General features: G+C 46.5%; 1 protein-coding gene and 1 long non-coding RNA gene across 3 annotated transcripts; one reads left to right on the forward strand and one right to left on the reverse strand.

Annotated features, from left to right (window-relative positions):
* Positions 1 to 9,041: 9,041 nt before the first annotated feature.
* Positions 9,042 to 17,646, forward strand: LOC310708969. The gene is made up of 2 exons (XR_014527271.1): positions 9,042 to 9,153; positions 17,438 to 17,646. It is a non-coding gene; the product is annotated as an uncharacterized lncRNA (long non-coding RNA).
* LOC310708888 (uncharacterized protein) lies at positions 13,732 to 19,579 on the reverse strand. 2 transcript variants are annotated; one of them, XM_083507807.1, is made up of 4 exons: positions 18,931 to 19,579; positions 17,375 to 17,507; positions 15,268 to 15,393; positions 13,732 to 13,843 (listed from the first exon to the last, which is right to left on the reverse strand). In XM_083507807.1, the coding sequence occupies exons 1-4, from the start codon at positions 18,961 to 18,963 to the stop codon at positions 13,761 to 13,763; spliced, it is 375 nt and encodes a 124-aa protein (XP_083363933.1). In that variant the 5' UTR covers positions 18,964 to 19,579; the 3' UTR covers positions 13,732 to 13,760. The 2 variants fall into 2 exon arrangements, 1 of the variants encoding a protein (XP_083363933.1); XR_014527185.1 differs by lacking the exons at positions 13,732 to 13,843; positions 15,268 to 15,393; positions 18,931 to 19,579 and adding an exon at positions 16,523 to 16,591 and having other exon boundaries at positions 17,375 to 17,492.
* Positions 19,580 to 21,172: the final 1,593 nt, after the last annotated feature.

Consider the following 21,172-nt stretch of genomic DNA (forward strand, 5'->3'; position numbering starts at 1 on the left):
AGCGTCACTTCCGTCTTCTGCCGAGCCCACCACCTGCTTGGGTTGCCGTTCCAAGAGACTGGCACTAGACTGGCTTCCCAGGCTCAGCTCAAGATCTGCACATGCGGTCAGGATGATGCCCCGAGGCCCTCCCAGTTCTTGGGGTCCTGTACAGTGGTACCTCTGGTTGCGAACGGGATCCGGTCCGGAGGCCCATTCGCAACATGAAAAGAGCGCAACCCGCAGCAGAGCGTCTGCGCACGCACGGGTTGCAATTCGCTGCGTCTGTGCATGCACGTGACGTCATTCTGCACATGTGGCGAAACCCAGAAGTAACCCTTTCCCGTACTTCCGGGTCGCCGCAGGACGTAACCTGAAAGAACATGAAGCGGACGTAACATGAGGTATGACTGTACTTAGTGGTGGTTACAATCTAATAGAATTGGCTGCTGATTTGGTCAGACAAGTTTCTTTGTAAGGAAATGAGTTTACCTGGCCACTCGAGTAGCCTCATCAACATCCCCAAAGAGGGAGCCAGGTTGCCAGAGCTGCAGCTAAGGCGTGAAGCCCTTCAGGCTAATGGGTGGGATTTTCCCCCACCCCCCTCACCCACCTGCAAGGTAGGAGATGAAGAGCCAATGTTTGAGGGGGGGGTGAGCTGGAAGCTGGAGACACAGAGACCTGCTTGTTCTGTGCTGAATCCAAAGCTGTGACGAATGGAGATGTACGATCAGTTGGGGTTTTAATGTTGTGAGCCCCCCCCCCCAGATTGTTTATAAGTGCAAATAAGCCCATATAATCCTAAAGACACCATAGTCTGTGCTGACCTTCATTCCAAGGAAACCGAACCTGTGTGCCTGGAACCCCCAGTCTCTCACCGCTTGCAGATTGTGAGGGTGTTGTGTAGCAATCAAATATGAACCAGCATTCACCAGAAAGTTGAATACCAAGAATTGTTGGCTAAACAGAGCCATTTTTTTAAAATCAAACTAGATGTGTTAATTAGCTTATGGATGAATGTCAGGATATTTTTGTATCAAGAAAAAAGCCTGAATTCTTGGTGTGCTTTTTTCATGATATATTTAATAACAGGAACTCCAACTTATTTAACGTTAGTATCCGGATATATTTTGTGTCATCTAAGACTATTTCCTGCAAATGTTTCCCTACGCCACTACGGGTGTTAATAAGAGAATCTCAGCAATGATCATTAATCTGATACTTAAAAATGGTGAAACGCGCGTAAACATAACTTAAGCCCTCATGATCACTGACTGTGCTTTTTTGCACCTCACTGCTATTCAACTCCCACCTTACACTTCTCTTTTATATACCTGCCAATGAAGATTTCACTTCATGCATCTGACTAAGTGGGATTGAGTTCCTGAAACCTCATGCTATAATAAACGTGCTAGCCTTTAAGCTGGGATAAGTATCTTTTGACTGTTTCGGCACGCACGAGATGCGCTTCCAAATACACGCCCAGAGGCAGCTGCTCCCAATCTGCAACGCATTGCTTTCCATACATGTCTGCAATGGACTCCCATCCAAGAAGCGGCAAACCTTAGAATCATAGAGTTGGAAGAGACCCCAAGGGCCATCGAGTCCAACCCCCTGCCAAGCAGGAAACACCATCAGAGCACTCCTGACATATGGTTGTCAAGCCTCTGCTTAAAGACCTCCAAAGGAGGAGACTCCACCACACTCCTTGGCAGCAAATTCCACTGTCAAACAGCTCTTACTGTCAGGAAGTTCTTCCTAATGTTTAGGTGGAATCTTCTTTCTTGTAGTTTGGATCCATTGCTCCGTGTCCGCTTCTCTGGAGCAGCAGAAAACAACCTTTCTCCCTCCTCTATGTGACATCCTTTTATATATTTGAACATGGCTATCATATCACCCCTTAACCTCCTCTTCTCCAGGCTAAACATGCCCAGCTCCCTTAGCCGTTCCTCATAAGGCATCGTTTCCAGGCCTTTGACCATTTTGGTTGCCCTCCTCTGGACACGTTCCAGTTTGTCAGTGTCCTTCTTGAACTGTGGTGCCCTTGTCATGTCCTAGAATGGTACAGTTGGAAGGGACCCCCAAAGTTCATCTAGTCCAATGCAGGAATCACAGCTAAAGCATCCCTGACAGATGGCCACCCAACCTCTGCTTAAAAATCTCCAGTGAAGTCTGCCCCACTGCTGAACAGCTCCTGCCCTCAAAAAGCTCTTCCTAACGTTCAGCCGGAATCTCCATTCTTGGCATTTGAATGTATTGGTTTGAAACCTTGCTGGAGGAGCAGAAAACTTTTGCTCCAATTTCGCTTCATATCTTGGAAGATGGATCTCAGGTGACGCCTCAGCCTGCTCTTCTCCAGGCTGAACATACCCAACTTCCTCAACAATAGCTGCATTCCGCTCACTCCAGACTCATGAGGCTTGCTCTGCACACCCACACATCTCTTCATCCTGCCTGGCCGCAAGAAAAAAGCACAATCACATTATTCACCGGAGGGTGTAACCTGGCGAGAGCGGATGTGGTCTTGGGAAAGTCCCAAGGGCTGATCCTGAGGCCACGTGGCCCCAAATCCCCGGGGAATGCTGCTTTGCAATCTCACCAGAAAGCCCTCCAGGTGCCTTCCAGATCCAAAAAAAACCAGCATGCTTCTTCGGCGATGACTCGTAGCCGAATAAGATTGTCTTCAATAAACACGGTTTTAACGACGGGTCCATAAGTGACTGTGGAGGCCAATTCTAGATCCACACGTCCTTCCACAATGGGGACATTGGTTTCCGGGTGGGAGTTGATCACGGTGTGGATTTGCCAAGTGTGCCTTCCTCTTAGCACGTTTCTCCCTTGCGTCCTGAGTTCGAGTGTCTTCAAAGCCCAGGACACCTTTGGTCAAGGCTGTTCTCCAATTGGAGCGCTCGCAGGCCAGTGTTTCCCAATTGTTGGTGTTTATACTACATTTTTAAAGATTTGCCTTGAGACAGTCTTTCAACCTCTTTTGTTGACCACCAGCATTACGCTTTCCATTTTGAAGTTCAGAATAGAGTAGTTGCTTTGGGAGACGATAATCAGGCATCCGCACAACATGACCAGTCCAACGAAGTTGATGTTGAAAAATCATTGCTTCAACATTGGTGATCTTTGCTTCTTCCAGTACACTGGCATTAGTTCGCCTGTCTTCCTAAGTGATGTGTAAAAATGTTCAGATGCACAACACACATCATAACATAAATTATCAAAATGATCTAAACCCCCAAATTTATGACACGAGCATAAATTTGACGGGAAATGTGTTTCCAAAGACTTCACCATGGCGATTTTGATCTCCATAGCAACATAACAAACATGACAAGGATTAACATGGATTATCAAGTGAATGCAAACCTGAGTGCGAATTGCTGTAATGACGTTCTTAATGGGTCTCCCAGGAGCACTGCCATTGAGCACTGCTCTGGTTTCAGACTTTAGGTTTGGGGTTATGAACTAAAGCAACATGCATGTAAAACGATGTGCGGAAATAGGGAAATGAAACTTGACTGATGCCAAGATCTTCAGTATCACAAGCCTGTCTCTTCTCTCCTTTTCCTCCAGAACTTTCTGGGCAAGTTTTGTGGGGTAAATTCCCCTTGGGAATCAAGTACAGAGGCTCACACCATATTCCCAACTGGTCAGACATCATTCAGTGATGTTTCACCAGTCCAAAGAGTCTGCAAGAGCATTTCCATCAGGACACACACTATATGGCAAAAGATACATCATCATAGCTGCTCATTCTCTACCCAAATACCTTGACTGACACCCCAGCACTCAACCATCTCTCATCCAACCAGAGTTCTTAAAAAAGCTTGAGGAAGCAGTATTTCTCTTATATAATGCTTTTTTGTATTGTCACTAATTTATAATTTTGTGTATGTGCACACTGGTTGGAGAACTGCACTGCAAAGTTCAGAGAAGTGCAAATTTCAAAGCACAGCTGTGTTCCGCTTTGCAAATTGGTTCAAGCGATGCAAACTAGACACGGAGCTGGATTTCTCCCCCAGCCTTAGCCATGCGTCTGGTTGGGCTGCTGTGGAATCGGGCAGCGAGGAAAGCGGTGGGTTAACAACATAAGTGGGTGCGTAAGTATGCCTGGCTTGAAGTCAAACTTCAAGGCCAGCCGGGATGCCTGGGTTGCTTTTGACCCCCGAGAAGCAACACTCGGCAACGGCAGCGATGCCTCTGGCACTCAACCAAGCCAGCCGGGGCACCGCAAGCCACTTGTCAATGAGCAGGAGCCTTGGGGATGTAAGCGGCTTGGATGCGTGTCCAGGCTGCATGCGAGGGGGCTGGCAGAAAACCCAAATTTCTGACGGCAGATGGAGAGGGGAGAGGCAGAAATCAGAGCACAACGGACACACGCCTGCTTTGCCCCAGTGTCTCCTGTAGATTAAATAGATCAAACTGATTTCATTTCAGCTGTTTGGTTGCTGTTGCCAACGCAGCTCCGGATGAAGAAAGAACAAAACATTGGCAACTGGAAAGAGCTGTTTGCTTTGCATTCGAACTCCTCTAGTCTTAAAAATGTGACACTTGGCTGAGACAGAGATGTGTAGCTCTGAAAGGAGGGGGGAAGGAGGAAAAACTCTTAACAGAGGCATTTCTGTTGGTGTGTAACAGCAGGGATCCATGAATCAGTCTTGGCTTTCCACCTTTTCTCCCCTTCCCAATCTTCAGTTCAGTTCTTGCACATCTCTATCTTTTTACAATTTTTCATCAGCATATTAGTGCGCATTGCTGCCATAATACAAACACATTTTGCAAACACTAGCCCCTATTATAATTCAGTTTGCATGCTATTTTAATATACATATTCCCCTAATATACTCATTTTGTACTATGTTCTTTGGCCTGAAAACTGCAAATATGGAGACAATGTACCACTCCCTGTTTATGTTTTCTTTATAACGCAAAAAACCTTATTAAAAACTAATTTTAAAAAAAGAAAACCACATTGCAGCGTTCAGAGAAGTGCAGATTTGGAAAGACAGCCGTGTTTGCATATTGTTTTGGGAACAGGTGGATTAGGTGATTTTACATTAAAATGAATTTCACACCAAATTTGGAAGCCAGGAGTCATTTTGAATTGAGATGGCAGACTGAAATGTGACTTTGGCATGACTTCACCCGATTTTTGGTGTGATGGGTCCAAATTCACAAACTACACTAATATATACATGTGCCCGCTAGTAAACAATAATAAATATCTCAGTAAGCATATGGTAAGATTAAACAGGCCCCAGGTAATTCATAATAACGTGTAACAATAAAGATACAAAACATAATTCCAAAAAGAGCACAAAAACCCCTCCAGATTAAGTCTTGACCACCATCAAAAGCTCCTACCCCACTCCATCAGTCTCTAGCCAGGTCGGCTGTGCTCTGTAGCACTAAGATACATTTACAGCGAGCATGCATGAATTTGCACATTATCTGACATTGAGATGTACTTTTTTCTTAGGTGGGAGAGACCCCATTTCCTGGCAGGGAGAGCAGCGTGGCTCAGCGTTAACAGTGGTGACCCATGGCAAAAAAAATCTGTAGGAGCAAGAAAGAATGGTGGATGTGAAACCCCTCAAGATCATCCTTGATTTTGACACCTCTTAAAATAGATGGTGATAGGATGGTGGACAGAACCTGAAGAACAAAAAAATGATTAGAACCAGGGTTATGTCCTGCTTAAGAGGATATTCTTCTGCATCAGACACAACTAGACTGCAAGTGAGGCCTTTTCCTGCTCTGTCCCTACTCAGGGGTACAGTGCCCCTGAATACAGAGGTTCCATTTACAGTGGTGCCCCGCAAGACGAATGCCTCGCAAGACGGAAAACTCGCTAGACGAAAGAGTTTTCCGTTTTGGAGGTGCTTCGCAAAACGAATCTCCTATGGGCTTGCTTCGCAAGACGAAAATGTCTTGCGAGTTCCTGTGGGTTTCCCCCCCTCCCCCCCTTTCTAAGCCGTTAAGCCGCTTATCAGCTGATCCGATAAGCCGCTAAAAGCGCTAATCCGTCAATGGGCTTGCTTCGCAAGACGGAAAAACCGCTACACGAAGAGAATCACAGAACGGATTCTTTTCGTCTTGCGAGGCACCACTGTAGCCAGTAGTGTCTGTGGCTGCCAGCTCCCCGTGACTGCTCAGCAGCCTTGCCTCCCGCTCCTTCATTCTTCCGAGCCTCTTTAAAACACAGTACAGTCGTAACTCGGAAGCCAAACGGAATCCGTTCTGGAAGTCCGTTCGACTTTCAAAACATTTGGAAACCAAGGCGCGGCTTCCGATTCACTGCAGAAAGCTCCTGCAGCCAATTAGAAGCTGTGCCAGACATTCGAGTTCCAAAGAATTTTGCAAACTGGAATACTCACTTCTGGGTTTGCAGCATTTGGGAGCCAAAATGTTCGGCTTCCAAGGGACGACTGTATATGCTAGCTGCCATCACCTCATCTTGTGGCAATGAATTCTGTAGGCTAATTGTGTATTGCGCGTGTGTGTGTGTGTACTTTTATCTGTTGAGTACCTACTGCCAAGTTCGCTTCACACGGTGACCCCACGTTGTAACATAATAGAAGGTAGAAGAGTTTTGTTCTTGTTTTTATTGTGCCTTTTGTGTTTGTATCTCATATTTTTATCATGTGAATCGCCCCCGAGATCTTCAGGTGAAGGGTGGTATACAGATTTAGCAAGTAAATAAACTAACAAACAAACAAACAGAATATATTCTCTCAAATTAAAAAGCTCAAAAAGGTTTAGCCTTGTAGGAGCCCTGCTAAGAGTGGAAATACTCAAAGGGAAAGGCTTGTATCACACCCCCCCTTGATGATTGGGGGCAGCCTATTGATTTTTCAGATCCATGGATGTCCTTTTTTGAGACGGGGCAACAGGAACTCAGAGCAGCCTGCTGCGCTGGGAGCGCAAGGTACACAACCAGAACTTATGAACAGGAGGTGGTTCATTTGTTAACGGGCCTCCTTTCTAATTTGGATCTCTGGTCTCATGTCTCCCTCTTCTGGATCTGCTCAACATGCCACCACTTTCTTCCCAAGGCAGTAAATAAATCCTGAGGGTGAAGAAAAGAGAGCCTATGTTTTCTCAACACCTGGAAGAGGTTATTAGAACCGTTTTTCTTTGTTGTATCTAAAGAAAGGAGAAAAGCAAAGAGTTTCTCTTGGAAGAGGAGACCCTGCTGGCTGAACCAGACCGAGACGGCTCTGCCCAGACCCCGAATGAGGCCAGATACACCCAGGAAGCCCAAGAGAAGGTTGGGAAGGCCAAGCGCCGGATTTCATGTGGGGGACAGAGGAGGAGGGCAGAAAGAGACAAGGGGGGAGGGACAGGGAATTGCTGGACTTTACGGGGGGGGGGGAGGCAACCCAAACTGAAATCAATGGAAAACGCAAGGAGCCATGTTTTGTTTTTGTTTTTAATTTTTATTAAGTACAAATTAGAAAACATACATATTTACAACAAAAGAAAATACAAAAGGAAGAAAATACATATAACCAAGGAAAAAAATTAGAGAATACTTTGTCTCTTTTCATATTTACAGTTATTTATACCTCTATAAAATGCTATTCACAATAAAGGAGTGAAATGAAAGATATCAGAAAAAAGAACATAGAAAAAATACAGAAGTAAAAGAAAAAGATCATAGGTGAAAATTTTTAAAAGGAGCCATGTTATGGATTAGTTACACCACCAGTTACATGAAATGTCTAAATTAGCTATGTGGAGAAATCCAGCCACAGGACCCCCTTCCTTCCTTGGTAGGCTCTTGGAAACCCGCAGCCAACAGCCCTCTGGTGACAACCCAGGAAGAGCCTGCAGGATCAGGCCCAGGGCCCTTCCAGTGCAGCATCCTGATTGTTGACCATGGATCAATGGTATAATGCAAGTTGGCAAACAGCGTTATTGGAAAAACAGAGGCAAAAAGTGCAAGTGGCACAAGGCCAAAAGGAACAACCATTTTTATGCAGCTTGGTGTGATTTTATGGATTACATGAATAAACAAGGCATATGGCAGAACAGAATAGTTTACAGCAGTTTGGTGGGCATGAAGTATATAACCTCATTTCCCTCTCCCTATACATTAACATTGTTATTGATACAAAACACATTTTAGTCATGCTCAACAATTTGAGCAGACACAATATACATCATTTCATATCTGTAATGATTATGATATACAGTGGTACCTCGGGTTAAGTACTTAATTCGTTCCGGAAGTCTGTTCTTAACCTGAAACTGTACTTAACCTGAAGCACCACTTTAGCTAATGGGGCCTCCTGCTGCCGCCAGAGCACAATTTCTGTTCTCATCCTGAAGCAAAGTTCTTAACCTGAAGCACTATTTCTGGGTTAGCGGAGTCTGTAACCTGAAGCGCATGTAACCCAAGGTATCACTGTATATACTTTAACACAACTTTGTTAATATATTCAGAAACATTTATCGGAGCACATTCCGTTGCTTTAATTCTCATTTTGCGTAACTGTTGCATGTCATATGTCTAAATGTGAGCCACAAAAACACACTGGAGCCCTCTCCCCAGCAATGGGTATTCGGAAGCACTGCTGCTTCTGGCTCTGCAGGCAGAACACAGCCGTCCTGGCCAGCAGCTGATAAGGGAAAAGATCCTGGGGCGCAGATTTACTCTGCTGCCCAGCTCATGGGGCGCCACTTCCCGCGAGTCCCTCCGGTCAGCAAAAGGAGTCTCCAGCCAAGTTAAAGAAACAAAACAGCAGACAGTAGACCTGATCTGTATTTGTTGCAGCAAGGTTCAAACACAGAAAGTAGGAACCCCGAGTCTGGGGTTGCGCGAACCTTTTTTTTGTGGTTAAATCATTTTTATTAATTTTCCAATAAAAAGCATCCAATTAACATATCAAATAATAATCTGCGAACTTTTAAGACCTCCCCCCATTTCCCATAACACATCTTTCAACAGCATCACCAATACGTCACAAAACAGGAGTGTTTGGCATGTAGAACAATGAGCCCATCACCCACCCGTTCATCATCCTTGTTCCTGACTCCTTTTAAGTACTTGCTTCCCAAGAATAAAAGCATTTACACATCCCACTAGCTGCAAGGCTTTCCTGTGCTTCTCCTTTGAAAGTATCAGGATTCAATCCACCATCCAGATGGACTTCTGTCTGGGTAAGCGCTGCCCTTGATTGCCTCCTGCCTCCTATTGTGTGGCTAAGTTCACACCTTGTGGAGGGGCAAGGAGTATGTGGCCTTATCCTTAAGGGATTGTGGAGTCAGGGGGGGCCCTGGATTCCCCTCTTCCAGAGGAGTCATTAGCCGCTGGAACCAAGGAAATCTGTCAAACCATAGAATTTTGGCGATTATCTGAAGTTTCTACAGTTTTCTATATTAGATAGGCAGAGGAAATAGTACAATATTTGCTTATTGCTCCAATTTTAAAGACTGCTTTTGAGCCACTTTGCTGTTGTCTATGCATGGTGCTTGTGTAAATGGTCATTTCCTGGCCTTAGGCAGAGGCTATGGTGGGGACATGGGATTTTTGGGGAGTCATTTAACTGCCCCCCATCCCTGGTTTTAGCATAGCCATCCACAGCCCTCTCCTCTCCCATGAATCTGTCCAGTCCTCTCTTAAAACTGTGCAACTTGGTGGCCACCGCTGCCTACTGTGGAAGGGAGTTCCACAGTTTACCTATGTGGTGCATGAAGGCCTTTCCTTTTATCCACCCTGAAACTTCCAACAATCTCATCAGAAGAGATGAAAATTCCCTTTATATCCATTTTCACAATAACATGAACCTGCCTTTGCCTGCCTTGACAAGGGCCTTGCAAATCGAAACGAACAAGACTGGAAACGTATTACATATACACATGTTGTTGTTATATACTTGAAATAATTAAATTTTTAAAAATGATATAAAAGAGAGTGGATTTTGAGTGGCTGGGTGACACCTAAGGGACTGGTGGCTGCATCCTTCTTGCTTTTGTTGTTTGAAGCGCAGCAGTTATGAGTTATCCAATGTAACCTCAAGCATGGGCAAATTATTAAATTGGTTGTTATATAGAAAGTAAAGAATGAGAATGGGGATAGTTAATGGAGAGTCAGGATGCCCAGATTAGGAACAGTAGCAGTCTCTCTTCTCCCCAGAAGTGATGAGATTGTCCTGTGCATGATTTAGGCTTCCTTTTTATGTGAAACTGCCACGCAGATTTGCCAGAGCAGAGCATCCTTGGCAACAGCAGGGGGGTCCCATAACCCAAATGACTTTCCCTAAACGGCTGCAGAGCCCCTTTCAAAGCCTTCGCATTAGTGACCAATTACAGCGAGGGGGGGGGAGTATTTGATCCTCTGCTAAATTTGCCCATTTGCCCTCTGAAGAAGTAATGACCAGAACATAGTTGTAATGGTAGGTTTAGTGTAGCTGTGTGTTATGTACTGAGTTGAATAGGATCCAAACTGCAGCAGTCTGATTGGTCCTAGAACAATAGGATCCAAATTACAGCAGTCTGATTGGTCCTAGAACAATAGGATTCAGAATGCAGCAGTCTGATTGGTCCAAGAACAATGCAGCAGTATGATTGGTTGGCAGGAACCACCCAATCATGCTCCAGATATAAGTGAATCCACAACCTGATTGGCTTACAGTAGAATTCCAGAATTAACCAATCATGTGCAGCCCATTGTGTAAATAATGTATATAAAGCAGATACTGTGAGGGGACTTTCATTCATTCCTCCTCACCACTATGAGCTGAATAAAGAGCATGAAATCACCTTGCGACTCTGAGTATATTTCACTGTGAGATACAGAATAACAGGAAAACCCCAAGAAAGCTAGAAGAAAAAAGTCAGAGATTGATGTGCACTGTAAGTATTTGATCCCTTTGCAAAAGATGACTTAGTACTTGGTGGCAAAAGCCTTGTTGGCAATTACAGAGGTCAGACGTTTCTTGTAGGTGGCCACCAGGTTTGCACACATCTCAGGAGATATTTTGTCCCACTCCTCTTTGCGGATCCTCTCCAAGTCAGTAAGATTTCGAGGCTGATGTGTAGCTACTTGAACTTTCAGCTCCCTCCACAGATTTTCGATGGGATTAAGGTCTGGAGACTGGCTAGGTCATTCCAGGACCACCTCCAGTGTGGTGTAGTGGTTAAGAGCGGTAGTCACGTAATCTGGGGAACCAGATTCGCGTCTCTGCTCCTCCACCTGCAGCTGCTGGGTGACCTTGGGCCAGTCACACTTCTCTGAAGTCTCTCAGTCCCACTCACCTCCCAGAGTGTTTGTTGTGGGGGAGGAAGGGGAAGGAGAATGTTAGCCGCTTTGAGACTCCTGAAGGGGAGTGAAAGACGGGATATCAAATCCAAACTCTTCTTCTTCTTCTTAATGTGCTTCTTCTTGAGCCACTGCTTTGCTGCCTTGGCCGTGTGCTTTGGCTCATTGTCATGCTGGAATACCCATTTTCAATGCCCTGGCTGAGGGAAGGAGGCGCTCACCCAAGAATTGACAATACACGATCCCATCCATTGTCCCTTCGATGCGGTGAAGGTGTCCTGTCCCCTTAGCAGAAAAAAAACGCCCAAAGCATAATATGTCCCCCTCCATGTTTGATGGTGGGGATGGTGTTCTTGGGGTCTTGGGCAGCACTCCTCCTCCAAACACAGCGAGTTAAGTTGATGCCAAAGAGCTCAATTTTAGTCTCATCTGACCACAACACTTCCACCCAGTTCTCCTCTGGGTCATTCAGATGTGCACTGGCAAACTGCAGACGGGCCTGTACATGTGCTGTCTTGAGCAAGGGGACCTTGCGGGCTCCGCAAGATCTCAGTCCTTCAAGGCATAGTGTGTTATCAACTGTTTTCATGGTGATTATGGTCCCAGCTGGGGACACGGGTGGCGCTGTGGGTTAAACCACAGAGCCTAGGACTTGCTGATCAGAAGGTTGGTGGTTCGAATCCCCCAGACAGGGTGAGCTCCTGTTGCTCGGTCCTTGCTCCTGCCAACCTAGCAGTTCGAAAGCACGTCAAAGTGCAAGTAGATAAATAGGTACCGCTCCGGTGGGAAGGTAAACAGTGTTTCCGTGCGCTGCTCTGGTTCGCCAGAAGTGGCTTAGTGATGCTGGCAAACATGACCTGGAGGCTGTACGCCGGCTCCCACGGCCAGTAAAGCAAGATGAGCGCTGCAACCCCAGAGTCGGCCACGACTGGACCTAATGGTCAGGGGTCCCTTTACCTTTTATAGTCCCAGCTGCCCTGAGATCATTGACAAGTTCCCCCCGTGCAGTTCTGGGCTGCTTCGTCACCGTTCTCATGATCATTGCAACTCCACAAGATGAGATCTTACATGGAGCCCCAGACCGAGGGAGGTTGACAGTTATTTTGTGTTTCTTCCATTTGTGATTTATTGCACCAACTGTTGTCACCTTCTCACCAAGCTGCTTGGCAATGGTCTTGTAGCCCAGTCCAGCCTTGGGCAGGTCTACAATCTTGTCCCTGACATCCTTGGACAGCTCTTTGGTCTTGGTCATGGTGGCTAGTTTGGAATCTGCTGGATTGATTGCTTCTGTCGACAGGTGTCTTTTGTACAGGTACTGTAACGAGCTGGGATTACAGGTAAGAACTCTCCCTTACAGCAGGTGCTTCTAATCTCAGCTCGTTATATACAGTGAAGATACCAGGTAGCCTGACATCAATCTCTGACTTTTGTCTTCTGGGTTTCTGCTGTTGTGATTCTGTCTCTCGCAGCTACAACAAACCTACCTTTACAATTATGGACTGGTCATTTCTTTGTCAGAGGGCAAATGGGCAAATTTAGTAGGGGATCAAATACTCCCCCCTCCCACTGTACCTGTGACTGGTAAAGGGATTTGTTCCTTGCTGGGATAATATGGACAAACATCCTTCAAGAAGGCAGACCATGGGGCAAGTGGGTTGCACAGCCAGGGAGGGCAACTGCTGGCAGAACCAGAGCCAATTTAAGGTGAGTGTGGGTTGCAATGGACTCCCAGGATGGACCTCAAAGTTCTTTTTGTTCCTCTTCATTTACCTGCCCTTCATTGCAAGGTCTGCAACATTAAAGCACAGCGTTAACAGTGGTTCCTAAAGTGGGGGCCTTGGTGGGATTAAGTTTACCAGCTTTCTTAAACAAGAGTTTTCACTTGATTTTGAATAGATGTGTAATTAATTTTTACTGTTTTTATTTAACTTTATTGAGCTACTATCGTCCTTACTCGGTTGTGCAAACCACTATTGTGAACAATGCATTTTATAGGGTAACTTAGTGGATCCAGGGGGTGGGGTTTTGGAACCAAGAAGGCGGGGGCCCAAAAGTTTGGGAACAACTGTTTTTGAACAACTTTATATAACTAGGGAATCTTCCAAAAAGCAGGAGCAAAACCTGCACACGCATGGGGGCAGCTTCTTAGGGTTATTATTGGATATCCAGTATCTTCCGTGCTCTCCCCCCCCAATTATACTACTTACTATTATTTATTTATTACTAGTTATATCCCACCTTCCCCCAAGCAGCTCAAGGTGGCAGATATTGTTCTCCCCTATGCTCACAACAACCCTGTGAGGTAGGGTCAGCTGAGCACTGGAGAATGGCCCAAAGGTCACACCCAGTAATCTTCATGGCCAAGTGGGAGAATCTGAAAACTGCTCTCTCCCAGGTGCTAGGCCGGTGCTGTGACCACTACACTGCACTGTCTGTACTTCACCACGACTTCCACAAATAGAGCAATACGAGAGATAAAAGCCCAAAGCAAATGTACATTGCCTCATTACACAGATTTCTCAACAGTGTTGGGTTTTCCACTGGCGCTGAAGTTCACACTTTTCCCTTGCTTCCACTTCCAGCTTTGATCTGCAAACAGAGAGAGAGACCCAGTCAATAAGATGCAGGATTAGGTCTCCTGGTTTATTGTGCTCTCTGCTCTCTCTGGGAACATTCCCAATACACTTCTCTCTGTCCTGTCCATGGGATTTGTATCATGTTCTCATGCAGTGCAGCATGTGCCGGCTGCCCCATCTTTGGTTGGCATCTTCTGTATAGAATGGGGGGCACCTGGCTTGCCAGCAGGACATGTGGAAAGGATCTAGGGGTCTTGGTGGACCAGAAGCTGAACATGAGTCCACAGGGTGATGCAGCAGCAAAAAGAGCTAAGGCTATTCTAGGCAGCATCAACAGAAGTCTGGTATCCAGATCAAGGGAAGTTCTGCAGTCCCACTCATGGCATGAAATTTATTACAGTCAGAGACCAGCTTGTGAAACACAAATGGAACTACAATCCCAATAGCAAAATGAACATTTAAAACAATATACAACAATGGATTTTATGTTTAAAAGTGCGACAGGCGTACAAACACATAAAAACCTGCCCTTCTTGCATTTTTGGATACAAGAAAAAAGAGATAGGCTGCTGGAGCAGCTATGTATCTCTCGATTTCTACAATTTTGTAGTCGGGGAACCTTGAGCAGTCCTGTTGTCTCTTGGTGTCTATAATTCTTTGCTGAACCATAGCTTTTGCTTGGCCCAAGCCCAGACTTAGAAGGGCTTGAGGGACAAAACCCAGTTTCTGAAGAGTGTTCAGGACTGCTGTCTGCCAGCCTGTAAAAGGTAAAGGGACCCCTGACCGTTAGGTCCAGTCGTGGCCGACTCTGGGGTTGCGGCGCTCATCTCACTTCACTGGCCGAGGGAGCCGGCGTACAGCTTCCGGGTCATGTGGCCAGCATGACTAAGCCGCTTCTGGCGAACCAGAGCAGCACACGGAAACGCCATTTACCTTCCCGCCGGAGCAGTACCTATTTATCTACTTGCACTTGACGTGCTTTCGAACTGCTAGGTGGGCAGGAGCAGGGACTGAGCAACGGGAGCTCACCCTGTTGCGGGGATTCGAACCGCTGACCTTCTGATCGGCAAGTCCTAGGCTCTGTGGTTTAACCCACAGCGCCACCCGCGTCCCGCCAGCCTGTAGTCCCACTCTATTCTGCCTTGGTCAGACTAACCCTGGAATGCTGCCCTGTGGGCTCTTGTGGGAACAAGGTCTTCACTTGTGGGCAGAAGGGGAGCAAGGAGCAAGCCAGTATAGTCTTCTCTAGGGAGGGAGTTCCAAAATTGTCTGGGAGCCCCAGGCTACCACTGAGAAGGCCCTCTCCCACATCCCCAGCAACCATGCTTGTGAGGGTGGCAGGACCAAGAGAAGGCTCTCCCCTGAAGATCTCAGAGCCCAAACAGGTTTGTATGTGGGAATATGTTATTCCAGAGAAAATAATATGGGATCACTGACCTTTTCCCGCACCAGGATATGATGTCCGCGATTTTGTGCTGGCAAACGCTTTAACACTGGGGAATCTGCTTGGTCGGTCTCCTGGCCCTTGCTGCTGGGTGAAGAACTCCTCCAGTTTCTGCCAAACTCTTTAATGCACAGATACACAGGAAAGACAAGGGTTAAAGGCACTGCTGGGGCACTGTGTGGCCAAACAGGAGCTGAGAGATTAATTGGGCAAGCTACATGCCCTCTGCCCCATACTTTTGAAGTATGTGTCCAGGGCAGCTGTTTACCAGCTCCATCTGGTACGCAGGCTGAGACCCTATCTGCCCCAGACTGTCTTGCCAGAGTGGTGCATGGTCTGGTTATCTCTCGCTTGGACTACTGCCATGCACTCTACGTGGGGCTGCCTTTGAAGGTGACCCAGAAACTACAACTAATCCAGAATGCGGCAACTAGACTGGTAACTGGGAGCGGCCGCCAAGACCATATAACACCGGTCTTGAAAGACCTACATTGGCTCCCAGTACGTTTCCCAGCACAATTCAGTGTTGGTGCTGACCTTTAAAAAGCCCTAAATGGCCTCGGCCCAGTGTATCTGAAGGAGCATCTCCACCTCCATCGATCTGCCTGGACACTGAGGTCCAGCACCGAGGGCCTTCTGGTGTTTCCCTCACTGCAAGAAGCCAAGTTACAGGGAACCAGGAAGAGGGCCTTCTCAGTAGTGGCACCCGCCCTGTGGAACCCCCTCCCACCAGATGTCAAAGAGAACAACTACGAGACTTTGAAAAGACATCTGAAGGCAGCCCTGTTTAGGGACGCTTTTAATGTTTAATAGACTATTGTATTTTAATATTCTGTTGGAAGCCTCCCAGAGTGGCTGGGGAAACTCAGCCCGATGGGCGGGGTATAATAAATTATTATTATTACTATAATGTGGCAGCTGCAAGAGTTTGAAGAGGTCAGATGTGTGTTTGTGGGGAGTGAGGTTGCTCCTTCTGACCCCATCCCTGACCTCCACACATGCAGCAGAAAGTGCGCTGGGCACCTGCTAGCGTAGGGGATACATAGAAAGCCCCCCCCCCCAAGAGCCCCTTCGCATCTCATGTGGGTGGAAGTCAGGGGTAGGACCAGGGAGCGCTCTGTACTTCACCTGCCTCAAAGATTTTTGGTGAACCTGTTTTAAAGCTGAAAACTGGGTTACCATCTCCTGATGGCCATAGACAAAGTCTCCCATTATGTTGTCATAGAAACCTAGAGTTAGAAGGGTCCTACTTCCCCCCCCCCCATGGCATCTCTGATGAATGGCTCAGCGATAGCTAGGAGGCTGCTGTACAGGGATCTGTGGAGAGAGGAAAGCATCCCGGGCTCCCATCAGATGTCAAGGAAATAAACAACTATCTGACTTTCAGAAGACACCAGAAGGCAGCTCTGTTCAGGGAAGTTTTTAATGTTTGATGTTATATTGTGTTTTAATTTGTTGGAAGCAGCCCAGAGTGGCTGGGGAAACCCAGTCAGATTGGTGGCATATAAACAATAAAGTATTATTACTATTACGATTACTATCACTATTATTATTTAGGCAACATGCAAAAACATTCCTCTTTACTCAGGCCTTATAGCTATTAAATAATCTATGGCCTGTGAAAGTGAGAGGGAGGGGACTATTATTGGGTTATTTTATTATTAGACTGTCATTGTGCTTTTATTATGTTTTTATTGTTGATGTTCTGATGTAATGTTTTTAATGTTGTACACGGTCCTGGGATCTTTTGATAAAGGGTGGTATATAAACTGAACATCAAGCAAACAAGCAGCAGCAGCAACATGAAGAACAGAACAGGGAGCCTGCCTTGATAATGTAAAGCTTAGATGTTTAGAAAGTTGGTGTAATATTTAATTTGTCCCAGCCTATTGTTTACCCTTTGGAACATTTCAAATACTTGCTGTAATAATTTTCAGTGACAATATCACTCCGAGCTCCCCCCCCCCCGCAATCAGGCAGCTTATGTATATTTGTTATGAACATATTTTTTATGCTGGGTCTTTATTTGTGGTAGGAGGTGGTAGGTCTTGCAAGAAGGACCCAAGGCCAACAGAATCCTTGCAAGGCAAAGCAATGTACCGTGTTCCCAAGATGAGAAGTATGGCTCTTGCAACTGAAGATACTGATCATCATCCCCCGAAGAACATCGTGATCTGATGTGGTGGAGAGACAGGTGTCCTCTACCTTGGCATTGATGGAGGCATCCTTGTTCCTGATGGGAAGCAGAACACAGCACAGGATTTGCAACATGACCAAGATATCAGGGTTAGATCTGGAAAAGCAGGGACTCCATTCTTGTTATGAGAGGATTTGCTTAATACATTAAATGAAACACAAACTTAATACTGTGATCAGTTTCCCTTGACCTGGTTTTATTATTCTGTTCTTGATTTCAATTACAGTGGTACCTTGGGTTACGAACTTAATTCGTTCTGGAGGTCCGTTCTTAACCTGAGGCGCACTTTCTCTAATGGGCCTCCTGCTGTTCTCAACCCAAGGTACTATTTCTGGGTTAGCGGAGTCTGTAACCTGAGGTACCACTGCATCCAGTCTCAGGCTTCACTTCTATGTTAAGCTGAACAAACTATAGCAAAATAAGGACAAATATTAATATCTCATTCATTGAGAGACAAGACTCACAGGTCTGTGGTGTTGCAATTTTTCAGCACCCCTGTCTGCACACAAATTTAGTGGTTGTTTTTTGTTGTTTTTTAGGAGAAAGCAGAGACTTATCTTGCACAGGATTGGTAAGTGTTTGCCAGAAACCAATCTGACTACAGTATTGCCTAGTAATTTAAATTAAGTTTTTGTTAACACTCTGTAGGCCTGATGCTGGTACTTCATACTGGCATCTTGAAGATGGGAGTATTTCAACCCTGACCTTGGGGAGGACTGACAGGGAAATCCTACGCCGCCATTAGGTAACAGTACTACACCCAAATAGCTCCAGTGCTACGTATCAGCCCAGCTTGTGACAAAGAGCAACGCCTTCATTTGAGAGTCTTGCTGTCATCCAGTTGTGCTTGCTAAATATATATAGTGAGAGCTTCTTACGCATTAGTTACTCCAAGTATTGCTTACAGACGTAGACTATGCACAGGCAAGTATATCTGGAACACATTTATGCAAAACATAATAGGTTGAAAATAAACATGCATGCATTTGGATAATACCTATGCATTAAATAGGAACATATGGAATTGTCATTGTTAACTCTTTCTTTTACATTGTTCAATTAAACTGTTCTTTTAAAAAAAAAAAAAAACTGCACAGACTGGAAGACCCAGGAAAGATGAAAAGTATTATAGAAGGGGTCCTGGGGCTCATCTAGTCCAACCCCTGCAAGGCAGGAATCACAGGTCAGAAAGAATCATTGAATTGTGGAATTGGAAGGGCTCCCAAAGGGTCATCTAGCCCAACCCACTGTGTGGGGATCTGACTGACCATGCTGGACTTAGAGGGGCCCCTTTGGCCTGACCCACACAGCCCACGATACAAAAAATGGAAATTTGAAAGAGCTTTAGAAGTTAAAAAGGAAACTGTAATTTTCCTTACAGTCTCCATGCTGTCACTCAAGCTGTTTACAGAATTACGATCACACTTACAGTCTTTAAGGCCTCGTAATGGCCACTTACCCAGTCCTGTCGTGGGTGGCAGTTGCGGCCCATCGCAACGGGGCCGGATCCCTGGGGGCAACGTTGCAGAGGCAGCTGGCAGTTGGGTGAGAATTCTCCATGGTGACCAAACAGAATGTTGGATGTCCCCAGCAGCGTTGGTTTGAATTCTGGCCATTCCGGCCAGGTGGACGGGGCTTGGGAGCAGACCTGAGTGGAGCGGTCTTCCCTCTGGTCCACCCCAGGGCCGTAAAAGGCCAGCTGCCCCGATCCCTGGGACTACAAGGCAGCTGAAGGGTTGGCGTTGGAGAAAGAGGAGTTGGAGCTCTGCGGCAGTTGGAGGCAGAGAGCGCAGGTGACCCATTTTGTCCATGATTTTTGCCTTCAGGTAACACAATGGAGGGGGGGGAATCACCCCCTGGAATTAGGCGGGGCATGTGTGGGTGGGGGAGAGAGAGACTCATCTGGAGAGCGGTTCCTGGAAAAGGGCTTTAGAAAAGACTCTTGCAGTCAGTTTTCTTGCCCTAGAAACCACGTGGCTGTCTTTTTGGGACTGGCAGTTGTCCCTCCGGTTGCCATTTTGCGCTTCTTCAGGTGTGTGTGTGGGGTGGGTGTCTGGGTGGGTGTCTCACTGTTAGTGGCGCACCCCCTTCCTCTCGTCTCCACAATTGTGGGCAGGTGGTCCTGTCACGGCTAAAATGGCCGCTGTTTCTTTAATGCGAATAAAGCTGGGTCAGCATGACTCAGCGGCTTGCAGCAGGCTGTATATATATGTGAGAGATGTTGGTTTGGGGTGTTGGCTGGTGTTTGGGTTGGTTGGTGCTGGTGTGTATTCAGTCGTGTTTTGCACAAAGACTTTTAATAAAACTCTGCAAGGATATTCCCGTGGACTCTTTTTGTACCGACAAGGAGACTGAGAAGATAAAGGGAGGTCAGAACCCTTTCCTTCTTTTTTTTTTGCTTTTTACAAACACTGACAGGTTATGGGCCCAGTGTTTCTGAGCATGTGCAGAGTGCAAAACGACTAACAGCATTTCAGCAAGGAGCTGGTGAGTCCTGGTGGTGTATGAAGACAGTGGCTGTGCGTTGGAGCAGTTGGTGGCAAGCTGTAACTGTCTGCAGCGACGCTGGAGCGGCTAGGATCTGAGGATCAGGAAAGCACTCAGCGTCGGCTACTGGAACAGTTTGAACTGCTAGAGGACCACAGTAGGCGACTCACAGAGCGGCTACACCAGTTGCAGAGCCAGGCGGGACCTGAGGGTCAACAGAGGCAGCAGCTAGAAGCCGGTGAGTGCCAGCCAGGACCATCTAGTTGGACTCTAAAGAGAGAGTCAGGAGAGATTGCTGGAGGCCCCACAGAAGGGGCTCAGCAAGCACCAGCAGAGATGGCAGATTTCCAGTCTTCCCAAGTTGTAAATATTGGGGGAGGCATCCCTTTTGAACTTCTCTCAGAGAGCAACTGGCTGAGTTGGTCAATTAAAATGCAGCAGTTGTTAAGGAGAGATGGACTATGGGACTGTGTTGAAACTGAGGTTTTGAGACGGGACACTGCTGAGAAAAAACGGCTGGATGAAAGGGCCCGTGCCCAAATTATGCTGTGTTTGAGCAACTCTCAGTTATTACATGTAGCAAATGCCAGCACAGCGTTTGAGTGCTGGAATTTATTAAGGGCAATGCATGTCAGAGAAACTGCTGGAACTATCATTTCTCTGACCAGAAGGCTGTTCAGGACTGTTATGAAAGAAGGTGAGAGTTTGGCAACTCATCTTCAAACGCTGAAATCTCTGTTTCTTCAACTACAGCAGAGAGGTAAGCGTTATGATGAGACTGACCAAACCTACATTATCCTTTCAAGTTTGCCTGAAAGCTGGTTGCCTGTGATTAACAGCATGGAGAGTATGCGTCCCCGAGATCTGACCCTTGAGTATGTGGTTGGCAGATTGACCGAAGAAGCAGAGAGAAGGTCAGATAGACAGGCTGAACTCCAAGAACGGAGGAGTTACAGCCGAGGGGGCCAGCAGCAGAATCCGCCAATGGAGCAGCGCCAAGGTTTGGACTTGGCCATGGCGGTGAGGAGATGCTATAGATGCAACCAACCCGGGCATCTCCAACGTCAATGCAGGGCAAGACTTCCAGGAGACGACGTGGAGCAGAGACAGCAATCGACACAGAAACATAAGCAGAAGGGGTTCTCTTCAGGGAAGAAGAACACGCGTTCTGCTCAGTTTGTGTCTGCATTTTCTCGGGAGGAGAGAAAGATACC

Source organism: Podarcis liolepis, assembly GCF_965112155.1.
Source record: "Podarcis liolepis genome assembly, chromosome: 6".
NCBI classification, from domain to species: domain Eukaryota; kingdom Metazoa; phylum Chordata; class Lepidosauria; order Squamata; family Lacertidae; genus Podarcis; species Podarcis liolepis.